The sequence below is a fragment of the Trichechus manatus genome, unplaced genomic scaffold, assembly GCF_000243295.1.
Source record: "Trichechus manatus latirostris isolate Lorelei unplaced genomic scaffold, TriManLat1.0 scaffold00362, whole genome shotgun sequence".
NCBI lineage: Eukaryota > Metazoa > Chordata > Mammalia > Sirenia > Trichechidae > Trichechus > Trichechus manatus.
Window position 1 is genome coordinate 19,596 of NW_004444298.1, and position 14,952 is coordinate 34,547.

Consider the following 14,952-nt stretch of genomic DNA (forward strand, 5'->3'; position numbering starts at 1 on the left):
GAGAGAACCGAACAGCAAACAGAATAAAAACTTTACTGCATTTTGTTGATTTCTTCCGATTTTTCCCTTTGTTTCTTTCTTTTTTTTTTTTTTTTACCTTAATGGTATACCTTTTCCTCTTGCCAAGCACAATGGGCAAAGAATGCCATTTCTTTTATTCTCCCCTCTCCTCCCATCCCCTCTGCTCCCCTCCCATCCTCTCCTCTCCTCTCCCTGCCTTTCTCTTCTCTTCTTTCTTCTCCAGTCCCCCAACTGTCTGTTCCGGCAATATTAGTCTCTGGCCACAAATAATCTAGTTTCAGTCATGATCTTGCAGGTCACTGATTATTGGTACATCTACTTCTTCACAAGATGGCCTGGTGGTGCAACAGTCACGTACTTGACTGCTATCAGAAAAGTCGGCAGTTCAAACACACCAAGCAGCTTCGAGGGAGAAAGACCTGGGGTTCTGCTTCCATAAAGATTAAAGCATAGAAAAGCCCACGGGGCAGTTCTGCTTTGTCACATGGAGTCGTTATGTGCAGAAAATCGACTCAATGGCTCCTAACAACAAATTCTTCACACCTAGGTTAATGTTGATAGTGAGCCATATACAGATGGTAAATGTCTGTCTTTGGTTCTCTCTGTCTTATCTCAGATTTCCTGATGGCTGACCTGATATTTTTCCAGACTATATATTTTTTTCCTTCTATTCTTCAGATAGTTAGATGAGTAGAGAGTCAGAAAGGTTTTCTGAGCTGCTTTTGCCTGAGTGTAGCATTTAGGGACCTCCAGAGAAACAGTGCCTAAGCCAGGCTAACACAAAGATGGAAAGTAAAGTTAGGACAAGAGAACTCCCAGAGGCACCAGGGCCATTAAGGTGGACAGCCAGTTAGTGCCATTTAGCGAAGATCTGTGTAGAAATGCATCTGGGAATATGATTACTTTGAGCTTTGAAAGACCTATTAAATCCTGCATTGCCTCATAAGTTTATATTCTGCTCTTCCAAATGAGATTCCCTTTGAGCATAAGCTTTATATAAATGATTGCTCAGACTTAGTGTGTTAGATTTTTCAGGAATTTCAGAACACTTTTTGTTGACTTTTTAGTCTTAGCCAGAATTAAGAAGTTAAATCTGCATTCAGAAGCCCCAGATTGCTTTCCTGTGGTAAAAAAGATCTCCTTCCCCTTGCATCCCTGATGATTTAAGTGGATATTTAAAGCTCACTCTCTTTCCAAATGTGTAGAATATTCTCAGAGATTTTGAGACTTTATATATTTTTTTTTAGCAAATTAGCCTAAAGTGTATTTGAATTACTGGTTTATAATTCTCTGCATTTTATTTCAGATTTATGTGCTGCGGAAGAATTAGCAGAGTGACTGCCTCAGGGAAAAATTCTTCCTGGTTCAGCCTAAAACAAATCTGAAGGACGCTCAGACCTGATGGTCAGTGAATTCATGTTGCCTTGGTTTGAAGAGAGCATACCAATCATTTTTAGACTGGTTATAGGCTATTTGTTGTTACTCTGTTTTCTTTCTTTAGGTTATAACTTCTCTTGTAGCATACGATAATTTGATTAGTATAAAAATACTAGAGCATACTTTAGCTTTAAAATTACATCTTTCACATACAGAATTCCAGTTGAGAAGAGCAGGGCTAAAGTGAATGAAATCTTCAAGTTGGCAGTGAAATTCACTGAGACCCATTCTCGTGCTAATATATCTTCTTTCATATTCCAATTAAGGAATAATTTAGTGTATGCTTGAAGATCTACAATAATGAAGAATTCCCATCTTTCAATAAACTTGCCATCCTAAAATAGACAAGAGATTCATCTGTGTCAACTAAGGTAAGTTTATAGCATGTCGTATTCTGAATTCACTACGAGAAAATTTGAACTTGTGGAGGAAATTGTACTTTATCTATAAGAGTATCTTTTCTTACTCTGCTGAGAGAACACCACAAAGAATATGCGGGATTTTTTATTCAGTAGTACCAAAGAAATAAAGTAGTCATTTGACTATATTTTTTCAGTGCAAGAAGAAATGTTAGTAATCAGTGTTAAGAAATGCTGTAAGCTAGCCAATCTATCATCAGAATAATTTATTTTTAATTCACAAGTTGTCTGAATTGAAGTTTTACCTGATCATTAACTCATTAAATTTATGTTGTACCTTTTGTTTTGTTTCATTTGTTTATTTAACTTGGTTATATATGTGTGACAATTAAAGGAATTTGTAAGCTAACGCTTCACTCAAAAAGAAATGAAGGAAAAGGTAAACAACATGTGTGATATAAACCATGTATGACATTGGGGTATTTATATTACTTCATGTACTTCTCATTATATTTCTGAATTATGTATTGATATTTCAGTTGCATAGATGAGGAAAATGAGGCTTAAAAACTTAAGCAATTAGCTCATGATTCACCCCTGGTCAGTTTATTTTACAACCCTCAACATTTCTGCCTCTTTCTGTGTTGCCACTGTTCTTACCACTTACACAAAAGTTGCCTAATATTTCTTTCCTCTCATCAATTATGATTTCACTTCTTTAATAGAAGTCTTCCTTACTATCTGTATGAACAAGAAATATTGTTTTTATGACACTACTTCTTTCTCACCTGAATGGACCTACAATCCCCAATACCTCTGCCAATAGTAGTGATTATAACAACATGTTCCCATTCAGGATGGAAGCTTAAGAGCTGTTTTAGATTAAACACTTATGATAATCTAGGAAAAAAAAAAAAAGCAAGTATCTTGACTTAAAAAAATTATATTTTTTTCTAAAACTAAAGGCAAACTATTTCAAAATGAATGCTGTTGTTGTTAGATTCTGTTGAGTCAGTTCCGACTTATAGTGACCCCATGTACAAGAGAAAGAAACATTCCCTGGTTCTGTGCCATCTTCAAAATCTTTGTTATACTTGAGTCCAGTGATGCAACTACTGTATCAGTCCATCTCATTGAGGGTCTTCCTCTCTTTCACTGACCCTCTACTTTACCAAGCATGTTGTCCTTCTCCAGGGACTGGTCTTTACTTATAACATGTCCAAAGAATGTGAGACGAAGTCTCCTCATCTTCCCTTTTAAGGACCATTGTGGCTGTACATCTTCTAAGACAGATTTGTTCATTCTTCTGGAAGTCTATGGCATATTGAATATTCTCCACCAACACCATAATTCAAAGGTGTCTATTCTTCTTCAGTCTTCCTTATTTGATGTCCATCTTTCCCATGCATATGACATGATTGAAAATGGCTTGGGTCAGGAGTACCTTTGTCGTCAAGGTGACAACTTTGCTTTTTAACACTTTAAAGAAGTATTTTGAAGCAGACTTGCCCAATGCAATACTTAGGATCAGAGAATTGCCCAAGTATGTTTGGGTGATCTGATAACCTCTCAACTTAAATTTTCGTTGTTGCTGATGAAGATTCAAAATATTTCTTCTCATTCCTCTCCTCCATGACACCCATGCTCCCCAACCCATATCCCATTTGACTCTCAATTAAGTATGCGATGCAGCACTAGACTGAGGGAGATCGGGACATCAGGCTTCTAGTATCCACAGAGTGTTATTTTCTGATCCTGAGAAATTACTTAGATCTTCTTGATCCCAATCTCTTTTTTTCTCTGTATTTTAACAGCTTTATTGGTAATTAATTCACTTGTCATACAATTCTCCTATTTAAAGTGTAGAGTCCACTGATTTTTAGTATATTCATAAATATGTGCAGACATCATCACAGTCAATTCTAGAGCATTTTAATCACCACAAAAAAAGCCCTTACATTTTAGCTACCACCACTCCCTTGAAGAACAGTTTAATGAAACATTTCCTACTTTTAAATTGTTCACCAGCCTACTGATATAATAACTTCCTTTAAATCAATTTCTTTTGCTAAACAAATATATTTGAAAAATCATCATTATACTATCTCAAAGACTAAGAATTTGCATTAGTTTAAAGCAGGAAAAAGTAAGTCAACAGACCCCGCCAAAAATGTGTTGTCACTGAGTTGGTTCTGACTTATAATGACACTATAGGACTGAATAGAATTGTCTCACTGGGTTTCCAGGGCTGTAAATATTTACAGAAGCAGACTGCCATATCTTTCTCCCAGAGAAGATGGGTTTGAACTACTGACATTTCGGTTAGCAGCCGAGTGCTTAACCTCTGTGCTGCCAGGGCTTGCTAAACAACCACCCCAAAATATTAATATCTATTTGACCCATAGTTGTCCAGTCGATTCCGATTCATAGCGACCCTACAGGACAGAGTAGAACTGCCCCACAGGGTTTCCAAGGAGCATCTGGTGGATTCAAACTGACAACATTTTGGTTAGCAGTAGCGGCTCTTAACCACTATGTCATTAGTTACTGTTACATACTGAACATTCTGAGCCTGATAATTATTTTTCCTTGTTAAAAAATGAAGGTTAGGAAAGCTTATATCGATAGTAAAGTACTGGTGGGAACAAACTGAGAATTTCTTTGATAAAATTGAAGTTTTGTATATTCATAAAAAACAGAATTGGTTTCTCATAGTAAAATGTCATACATGTTATCTTTTTGCTATCTAAAATTTCAAAGACCGTAAATAATACAGATTTTGGACTTATGTATCACTTGATTTGATGGTTTCTGAATAAGCTTGCTATAAAAGCATCATGTGTTTTAAAAAATAAACAACTGGAAAAGCCACCATGGCTGCCGCACTGGATCCAGTCTAAGGTAGAAGGTGTGCTATAGTTTTTGCAGCTCCACTGGGTGCCTTATCATTCCTCATAACTGGGTAAAATAGCCCTTGGAAGTGCATTGTTTCTATTCTGCCTTCTCTTTTCCCCTGTGTTATTGTCACAAGATTAATCAAAAGACATATGTGATTCACAAATTTTTCATCCATTTATTCATGCAACAAATAGCTTAACTAACCACTAAGTTTGTTTTATTTGCATTTGTTATAATTTTCTTTTATAGACATCTGATGTCTAGAACATATATAAAAGGATTAAATTTGTATAAGAAGCTATAAAATATAAACAATTCAAACATACTTGGGCAATTCAATCATTTTATCTTTTCTTTGCCTGCACAAACTTGAATGACTATATTTTGTTTTTCCCTGTGAAATGTAAATAAAAGAAGTGAATGAATTTGCAGTTACATTTTGCAACTTCAATCTTTAATTGAAATTTCTTCTTTTGCTGTTTGGTTTTAATGTAATCAAACCTGCAGAGGTTTAGCATAACTCATTGGCAATGTTTACTCACGCAGCAGAGAAGAATACACTGTCCACATACTAAAGTTCAGCATTTTAAGCTGAGATTTTTAAAACATATTTGAATTTTCTTATCATACATTCAAAAATAATTCAAAGGAGATAGTCCATGTCATGCTGGAAGAAAGAAAGTTGAATCTATGGATAAGGTACACATAAAAATATGGGAAAAGAACTTTTTTTTGTAATAAGTAAATTAAACAAACAGATAGAACACTACAAGTGCTCACTTGTCTATGCAAGATAATTGGAAGAGAGCTACTTGGCCAACCAACCGGAAGAGATCCATATCTGCATCCTTTTTAATGAAAGATTATCCAACAATGTAGAAGTTATTGAACAATATTACTAATGTCACACACAAGTAAAATTTTCTGGAGATAATTCAAAACAGTTGCAGCAGTACATAAACAGGGAACTGCCAGAATTTCAAGCCAGATTCAGACATGGATATGGAAAGAGGGACATCATTGCTGATGTCAGATGGATCTTGGTTGAAAGCAAAGAATACCAGAAAGATGTCTACCTGTATTTTACTGACTATGCAAAAGCATTTTACTGTGTAAATCATAACAAATTATGGATAACATCATGAAGAATTGGAATTACAAAACACCTAATTGTGCTCACGTAGAACCTGTACATAGAACAGGAGGCAGTTATTCAAACAGAACAAGGAGATACTACATGGTTTAAAATCAGGAAAGCTGTGTGTCAGGGTTGTATCCTTCACAATATTTAAATACTTATGAATTTGTATGCTGAGGAAATAATCCGAGATGATGGACTACATGAAGAGGAACTGGGCATCAGGATTGGAGGAAGACTCATTAACAAACTGTGATATACAGATGACACAACCTTGCTTACTGAAAGCAAAGAGGACTTGAAGCGCGTACTGATGAATATCAAAGATTACAGCCTTCAGTGTGGATTACACCTTGACATACTAAAATAAAAATCCTCAAACTGGAACAATAAGCAACATTTTGATAAACGGAGAAACTACTGAAGCTGTCAAGGATTTCATTTTACTTGGATACACAATCAACACTCATGAAAGAATCAAACTACATATTCCATTGGGGGAATCTGCTGCAAAAAACTGCCATGAGAAAAGTTTGGTGTCAAGGTTGTTAAAAAGCAAAGATGTCACCTTGAGCTCTAAGGTGTACCCGACTCAAGCCATGGTAGTTTCAGTCGCCTCATAGGCATGCGAAATCTGGATAATGAATAAGAAAGACTGAAGAAGAATTGATACCTTTAAATTAGAGTGTGGTCGAGGAATATTGAATAGATCATGGACTTCCAGAAGAAGGAACAAATCTGTCTTGGAAGAAGCATAGCCAGAATGCTCCTTGAAAGGGAGAATGGCAAACCTTCGTCTCACATTCTTTGGACATGTAATCAGGAGAGACCAGTCCCTGAAGAAGGATTTCATGCTTGGAAAAGTGGAGGGTCAAGGAAAAAGAGGAAGACCCTCAACAAGATGGATTGACACAGTGGCTGAAACAATTGGCTCAAACATAGCAACATTTGTGAGGATGGTGCAGGACCAGAGAGTATTCTCTTCTGTTGTACACAGGGTCACTATATGAATCAACTAGACGGCATCTAAGAGCAACAACAATAGGAACAGATTAAACCTTTGTTTTTATGAAATTACATACGTAGTGGCAAACAATGTTTTCTTCATGATCAATGTAGCATTTAAAATATCCTTTAAAGTTTACTGGTAAAATTGAATAAAGTACATTCTTAATACCATCATTTCCTTTATAAAATTATTTCACAATACATTTGTAAAATAAGAGACATAACATAAAAGAAAAAGCAGCTTAATTTCATAAATAAAGAATAATTAATATTAATAGCATTGCATATTAATCCAGTTTTGGTATATTGTATATTATTATAATTATACTGCTGATTTTTCATCTAAATTTGTGTTTTCTTTATTTTTAGATACACATTTGTTTTTTAACATACACCAAAGTGGCATACATGGAAAGCCAGAGAAATGTCTCAGAATTCATTCTTTTGGGACTTTCTTCTGACAAAAACATACAAATATTTTGCTTTGTTCTATTCTTATTCTGTTATATTTCCCTCTTGGTTGGAAACCTTCTGATCCTTGTTTCCATTCTAAGCAGCATCTTTTTTCACCAACCAATGTACTATTTCCTTAGCCACTTAGCCTCTCTGGACATCTGTTATACTTCTAGTGTCACACCCAAACTGATTGGTGATCTCTTACTGGGGACAAAATCCATCTCCTTTGGTAATTGCATGTTACAGGTATTTACCATACACTTCTTTGGCAGTATTGAGATCTTCATTCTTACTGCCATGGCCTTGGACCGCTATGTTGCTATCTGCAAACCTCTCCACTACATGATAATCATGAACAGAACAAGATGTAATCTTCTTGTCTTAGCTGCTTGGGTTGGTGGGGCAGCCCATTCCCTTCCTCAATTATTTATGGCAATCCTGTTACCCTTTTGTGGTCCTAATGAAATTGATCACTATTTTTGTGATATCTTCCCTTTGCTAAAAGTTGCCTGTACTGATACCCACAACACTGGTATTCTTGTGCTTGTCAATTCAGGTATGCTTGTCTTAGCAACGTTTGTTCTCTTGTTTGGGTCTTATGTCATTATATTATCTAGTTTAAGAAATCACTCAGCTGAGGGAAGACGCAAAGCCTTGTCTACCTGTGGCTCCCATATCACTGTGGTAGTCTTATGTTTTGCTCCTGCAATCTTTGTCTACCTTAGACCTCCTACCACTTTCCCTGAGGATAAAATATTTGCACTATTTTATACCATCATTGCCCCTATGTTCAATCCCTTAACCTATACCCTGAGAAATACAGAGATGAAAAACGCCATGAGAAAAGTTTGGTGTCAAGGTTATTTTCAAAAGAAGCTCACAATTAATTGGTGAAGCCTGTCAGTTAAACAACTTTGTAAAATAAAGTGGCTAATTGTGAAATGAAATGTTATAGACTTCTCATGCTTTGTGTATTCCACTGCTATCATTAATGGATTAAATGTGGGAAAAAGGAATTAAAAGTTAATGTAGTTACTAATAAAATACTAATCTACTATAAAAAATTAATTGGAAACCTAGTTAATTTTGTGGAGTGTTGTCAAAAATTGAATTTTGTCTCCCAAAATGTGTGAACTTTTCAATACCATAATTCCAAGTATTGTGTGGTTGTCCTCCATTTTGTGATCTGATGTAATTTTCCTATGTATTGTAAATCCGAATTTTTGGCTTTGGTTAATGAGGCAAGATTAGTTTATGTTAAAGATGATTATGGTGGGATCAACACCTTTACTCAGGCCACGGCCCTGATCTGATATAATGGGGGTTTCCCTGTGGTGTGGCCTACATCACCTTTTATCTTACAAGAGATAAAAGGAGAGAGAAGGGAGAAAAGGGGAAGGGAACTCCTACCACTTGGAAAGATGTTCCAGGAGCAGAGCACATCATTTGTACCCAGGGTCCCTGAGCTGAGAAACAGCTAGACCCAGTGGAAGACTGATAACAAGGACTTTCCCCAGAGTCTGCAGAGAGAGAGCCTTACCCTGGAGCTGGCTCCCTAAATTCAGACTTCTAGCATCCTACACCGTGAGACAATATAGTTCTGTTCTTTAAAGCCATCTACTTAAGGTATTTCTGTTATAGCAGCACTAGATAATTAAGACCCTGTATTAAGACTATCTTTGCTTAGAATGAGTTCTTTCCAAGGTGCTCCTTCACCTCTATAAATATGCTTCCCTTAGGCTATCCGTCATATTTTTCTAAACTATCATGCTTTAACTGAATTCATTTTTGGATCCAGTTTGAGAGTTTTACACCAATGAATATTTGAGATCATTGCAAATAGACTTCTGGAATGTTAGATTGTCCAGAATGACCAACTTATCCACTCTTCTCAGGTTCTTGCCCCGTGTGCCTCATCCAATGGGGGTACATGTTGGTAAGTACACTGGCCTTAAATATTTTTTTGTATCTCACCCTGAAATGAATATATAATCTCATGTGATGTATATGATTTTAAGTCCAAAGGTAATTTATCTTCCCCTAGGAGTTCAATTTTCTCATCTGCTCTTTGAAATTGTTTGCAAGCAAGATCAGTCATGCTAGAAGTATAAGCCATATACTCATTCAACTTATTGTTCCTGCTAGTCTAGATACTGTTCTAAATCTACACTTGTAATTGATGATAATTTGGTGCTAATCATGCAATTTTATGATATTTTACATCAATACCTAGAGGTAGATTTGTTGAATTATGATTTATAGTAGCATTAGTAGATACTGTCTAACGGTATTTTGTATTTCATAGTTTTTGTAATTTTACACTATTAGCCAAAATATGTGAGAAAAAAAAAACAAACAAAAAACATTACCGTTGAGTTAATTCCTACTCAGAGCCCTATAGGATAGAGTAGAACTGCCCCATGGAGTTTTCAAGGAGCAACTGATGGATTTGAGCTGCTGGCCTTTTGGTTAGCAGCCAAGCTCTTAATCACTGTGCCGCCAGTACATCCCTCATATTATTAATTTGCTTTCTTTTCTTTTGTTTGATCATGATAGACTTTTCTGACTTAAGTAATCTCTTTGAAGAATCAAATTTTGTCTTTAATTCAATTTTAATTGATATTATCTTTACTACTGTTAATTGTGCCATTGATTTCTTTTCTCATTCTCATTATGCTCTTAGATTTTGATACTTAAGATACTTAGATCATTGATTATGAAACTTTATTGTTTCTTAATGAGAGAAATGATATTAATACACATTCTGCATATTTTAAAAGGGTAAAAAGAGATTATGAACATATTAAAGCCAATAAATTCAACAATTGAGATAGAATTGAAAAATTATTTGAAAGATATGAAGAATCAAAGTTCATTAAAAATAAATTATAGATAATCTCAATAGGCCTTATTTCTTAAAGAAATTAAATGTGTTGCTTCAACTCTTCCTAAAAGGAAACCTCCTGTACAGGTATCTTCACTGTTGAATTCTAAAAAAACATTAAAGAAGAAATAATGTCAATTCTACACAAACTCTTTCCGAAAATAGAGCAGAAGATAATACATCTGAACTCATCCTACTGATCAATGATTCTCTGATACTTATAAATTATAGGCACTCATCTTTACCTTTGTTAGCGTTTTCTACATAAACAATCATATACATCACATGCGAATACAGAGAGTTAACTTATTCCTATTCCATCATGGTGACTTTTTTTAAGTGAGATTAGTATTTTTGCAGGATATAAAATCAGTATATAATTTATTATACTTTTAGTACTTGCTATGGTTGTAGTCAGGTGCCATCGAGTCAGTTCTGACTCATAGCAACCCTATACGACCGAGTAAAACTGCCCCGTAGGGTTTCCAAGGAGAGACTGGTGAATTCAAACTACCGACCTTTTGGTTAGCAGCCATAGCTCTTAACCACTGTGCCACCAGGTAGTAGTAGTGACAAATAATAAGAAATAGAATTTTAAAATATATCTTTTATAGCATTAAAATATAAATACTTAAGAATATATCTGAACAAACATGAGCAGTATATGTATTGAAAACTACAGAACTTTGTTGAGAAAGTATAGAGCTCAATACATAAAAAGCTATACTTTGTTCATATACTATGCAATAAATTTTGTAGTTGTCAGTTCTTCCAAAAATAATCTCTAGGACAATGCAATCCCATATAAAATTCTGAACAGACATGTTCTTTTCTGAAATTTACAAATTTATTCTAACATATATGGAAATGTAAAGGACATAGATTAGTCCCCACAACTCTAAATTATACATAGTCAGAAGTCTTCCACTATCAGATGTCAAGGGATATTATAAAGCTACAGTGTTCAAAATAATGTAATATTTTCCTAAAGAAAAACAAGTAGATCAATGGACCAGAAGAGAGAGTCCAAAAGTTGACCTGCATCTATATACATATATGTATTATATATAAAATATTGAATCAGTTTCAACTCATAGCGACCTTATGTACAGCAAGATGAAACACTGACTGGTACTACTCCATCCTCACAATCATTGCTATGTCTGAGGCCATTGTTGCAGCCACTGTATCAATCCTATAAATACATATTGTTAGGTGATGTGGTGTTGGTTCCGACTCATAGCCACCCTACGTACAACAGAATGAAACACTGCCTGGTCCTGCACCATCCTCACAATCGTTGTTATGCTTGAGGCCATTGTTGCAGCCACTGTGTCAATCCATCTCCTTGAGGGTCTTCCTCTTTTTCTATGACCCTGTACTTCACCAAGCATGATGTCCTTCTCCAGGGACTGATCCCTTCTCACAATATGTAAGATGTAGTTTTGCCATCCTTGCTTTCCAGGAGCATTCTGGTTTTACTTCTTCCAAGACAGATTTGTTCGTTCTCTGGGCAGTCCACGGTATATTCAATATTCTTCACCAATACCACATTTCAAGGGCATCAATTCTTCTTCTGTCTTCCTTATTCATTGTCCAGCTTTCGCATGCATATGAGGCGATAGAAAACACCATGACTTGGGTCAGGCACACCTTAGTCTTCAAGGTGACATGTCTGCTTTTCAACACTTTAAAAATATGCAACTAATTTTCATCTGTCTGTCATCTGACAGATAATTTCAAATGTCTGTCGGCAATTCACTGGAGAAAAGATAATCTTTCCAACAAATGGTGATGCATCAATTGGACATTCCTAAGTATCAAAAATAAAATGAACTTTGTATACCACACACCCTGTACAAAATTATTTTAAAATGGATCATAGACCTATATGAAAATGTAGAAGTATTAAGTACTTAGAATTTACTTAGGAGAATATTTTTGTGGCCTTGGATCAAGCACATAATTTTCAAATATGACTCTAACCATGTAATTCATAAAAAGCTGATTAATCGTACTTTATAACACTAAAACTTTACTGAAGAACAATTAAAGATGACCAGAGATCAATTATTCAGGAAGTGATATAGTACATGAGTTACCTGTATCTATGTCTATGGAGAGTCCATGTGTGTGTGTTTGTAGGGGGCAGGGGGATTGACTAAGACTGACTAGAGATATGACCAGCTGTCTCCTGTGGATTGATAGTGTAGCTTGAGCAAAGCTTAATCAGTACTGGGTTTTTTTTCAAGTGGTCAACCAGGTTCCAACATCCTTAATTCTGAAGTGCTAGAATCCTTCTTTTACTCATAGATGTTTAATTGAAAGTCTGGAAGAAGTACTGAATTTAGAAATACTCATTTCTCTGCTTCTGATACTTACTAATTGTTTTAGCTGTTCATTTAGTCTCTAGAAACTTTTGTACTCTGCATTATACAGTAATTTTATGTCAAAATATGCATTATTTTGAGTACTAGATGATGTAATAGTGGAAGCATTGCATAAATCAAAGGTGGGACTCATAGAAATAAGTGAAGATAAAACTAAAATCAGAAGATCTATAAGTAAACCCCTCCCTGAAGTGAAGGATGAGCATAAAAATGATGTGAAAAACAGGTCTGTTTATATTAAAGGCTTTCCAACTGATGCAACACTTGATTATATAAAAGAGTGGTTAGAAGACAAAGGTCAAATACAAAATATTCAGATGAGAAGAACACTGCACAAAGCATTTAAGGGATCAATATCTGTTGTGTATGATAGCACTGAATCTGCTAAGAAGTTTTCAGAGACCCCTGGCCAGAAGTACAAAGACACAGATCTGCTAATACTTTTCAAAGATTACTTCGCAAAAGAGAATGAAGAAAGAAATCAAAGTGGAAGCTAAACTATAAGCTAAACGAAAGCCAAGACGAAAACAGAAGTTAGCAGAAGATGCTGAAATGAAATATTTAGAAGAAAAGATTGGCTGCCTGCTAAAATTTTTGGGTTATTTTAGGTGATCAGACCTGTAGAGAAGATTTGCACATCCTTTTCTCAAATCATGGAGAAATAAAATGGATAGACTTTGTCAGAGGAGCAAAAGAGGGAGTAATTCTGTTTAAAGAAAAAGCTAAAGAAGTACCGCATAAAGCCAAATATGCAAGTAATGGTGACCTACAATGAAAGAACAAAGAAATGACGCAGAAAGTACTAGAAGGAGAGGTGGGAAAAAAAAAAAAAAAATAGAAGGTCATCAAGAATCCCTAAACAAATGGAGGTCAAAAGATCATAAATTTAAAGGAAAAGGAAAAGGTAATACAGTTGCCCAGGCTGGGTCTGAAAATTAAATTTAACAGTGATGATAAATATGATGAAAATGGTGCAGCTGGACCATAAAAAGAGCTTGAGAAGAAACAGACAGAGAAGAACCTACATTAAAACAACAGAAAATGGTACAGGAGATCAGTAATTTAGTAAACCATTTTAAGGCTCATTTTAATTAGGTTTTCATGTACTTTTGTCTTTGGAGATTTTTTAAACAGAAAACTGAACATTGTTCACTTCAATGTCCACCTGTAGGAGAGGAAAAATTTTTTGTTGTTTAACTTGTGTTTTTTTCTTGTTATCCAATGTGGATTTTTTTTAAATGTATAGCTCTGTGTTATCTGAAGATTCAAATATCAAAAGGAAGTCTCTTCCACTAAATTACCTTTTCAATATGATAATGTATTAGTATAAACTAGTAAAATATATGCTGTATAAAGCAAAAAAAATTGTGATGGAACAGTTGGACCTAAAAATGTATTAAAAAAAAAGAATTTTAAAGTATACATTACACCTTACACAAAATTATTTCAAGATGGATCTCAATCCTATATATAAAATGTAAAAGTATAAAGTACTTACAATATATTTAGGAGAAATCTTGTGCCCTTGGAATGGCCACACAACCTTAAAATGATTCTAATAGCATTATCAATAAAAAATGACATATTGGACTGCATAACATTAAAACTTTACTGCACAAGTTGAGATGACTACAGATCAATTATTCAGGAATTAGTATTATAAATGAGGCCCCTGTATACATCCCTCTAAAGAGAATCCTGGTGTATGTGTTTGTTGGAAAAGATTGGTAAAAGATATAATCAGCTATTTCCTTCTATGGATTAACACAGGCTAGCTTGAGTGAATTTAGATCAACATTGGGCATTATGTTGAAGTGGACAACCAGTAAAAACCCTGGTTGTGATATCCTTAATTCTGAATTGGTAAAATCTTTCATTTATTCAAGGTTGCTTAACGTTCAAAGTCCAGAAGAAGTACTAAACTTACAAATACCCATTTTCTGCTTCTCGAACTTACTAGTTGTTTGAGCCATTTGTTTAATTTCTAGAAGCTTCTGTCCTCTTATCTGCATAACAGAGCTAATTATATTTATGTCAAAATATGCATTATTGTAATAATCTTAGCGTATCCAAGAATCTCTCAATATATTCATGTTGTTGTGATTTTGCTGATCAGATTGGTTTGAACCACAAAAATTACTCTAAAAATTGTATTTCTGAACTTTTACATATATGAGAAAACTCTTAATGTTCAGGTTTGTGTATGCTGAGAGACAGACAGAAGGTTAGAGTGTGCAGATGAGGTTTAGCCTAAACCACCTGTCAAAAGTCAGTGACACAGAAGAGAGAACCGAACAGCAAACAGAATAAAAACTTTACTGCATTTTGTTGATTTCTTCCGATTTTTCCCTTTGTTTCTTT

General features: G+C 34.9%; 1 protein-coding gene and 1 pseudogene across 1 annotated transcript; both read left to right on the forward strand.

Annotated features, from left to right (window-relative positions):
• Window positions 1–7,269: 7,269 nt before the first annotated feature.
• Window positions 7,270–8,211, forward strand: LOC101347986 (olfactory receptor 4P4-like). The gene has a single exon (XM_004390950.1). It carries the CDS (start codon window positions 7,270–7,272, stop codon window positions 8,209–8,211), a length of 942 nt encoding a protein of 313 aa, XP_004391007.1.
• A 975-nt stretch (window positions 8,212–9,186) lies between these two features.
• LOC101348241 (lupus La protein pseudogene) lies at window positions 9,187–13,652 on the forward strand (annotated as a pseudogene).
• Window positions 13,653–14,952: the final 1,300 nt, after the last annotated feature.

Coding starts and splice junctions, on each gene's coding strand:
- LOC101347986 (XM_004390950.1), top strand. CDS start 7,270: ATGGAAAGCCAGAGAAATGTCTCAGAATTCATTCTTTTGGGACTTTCT.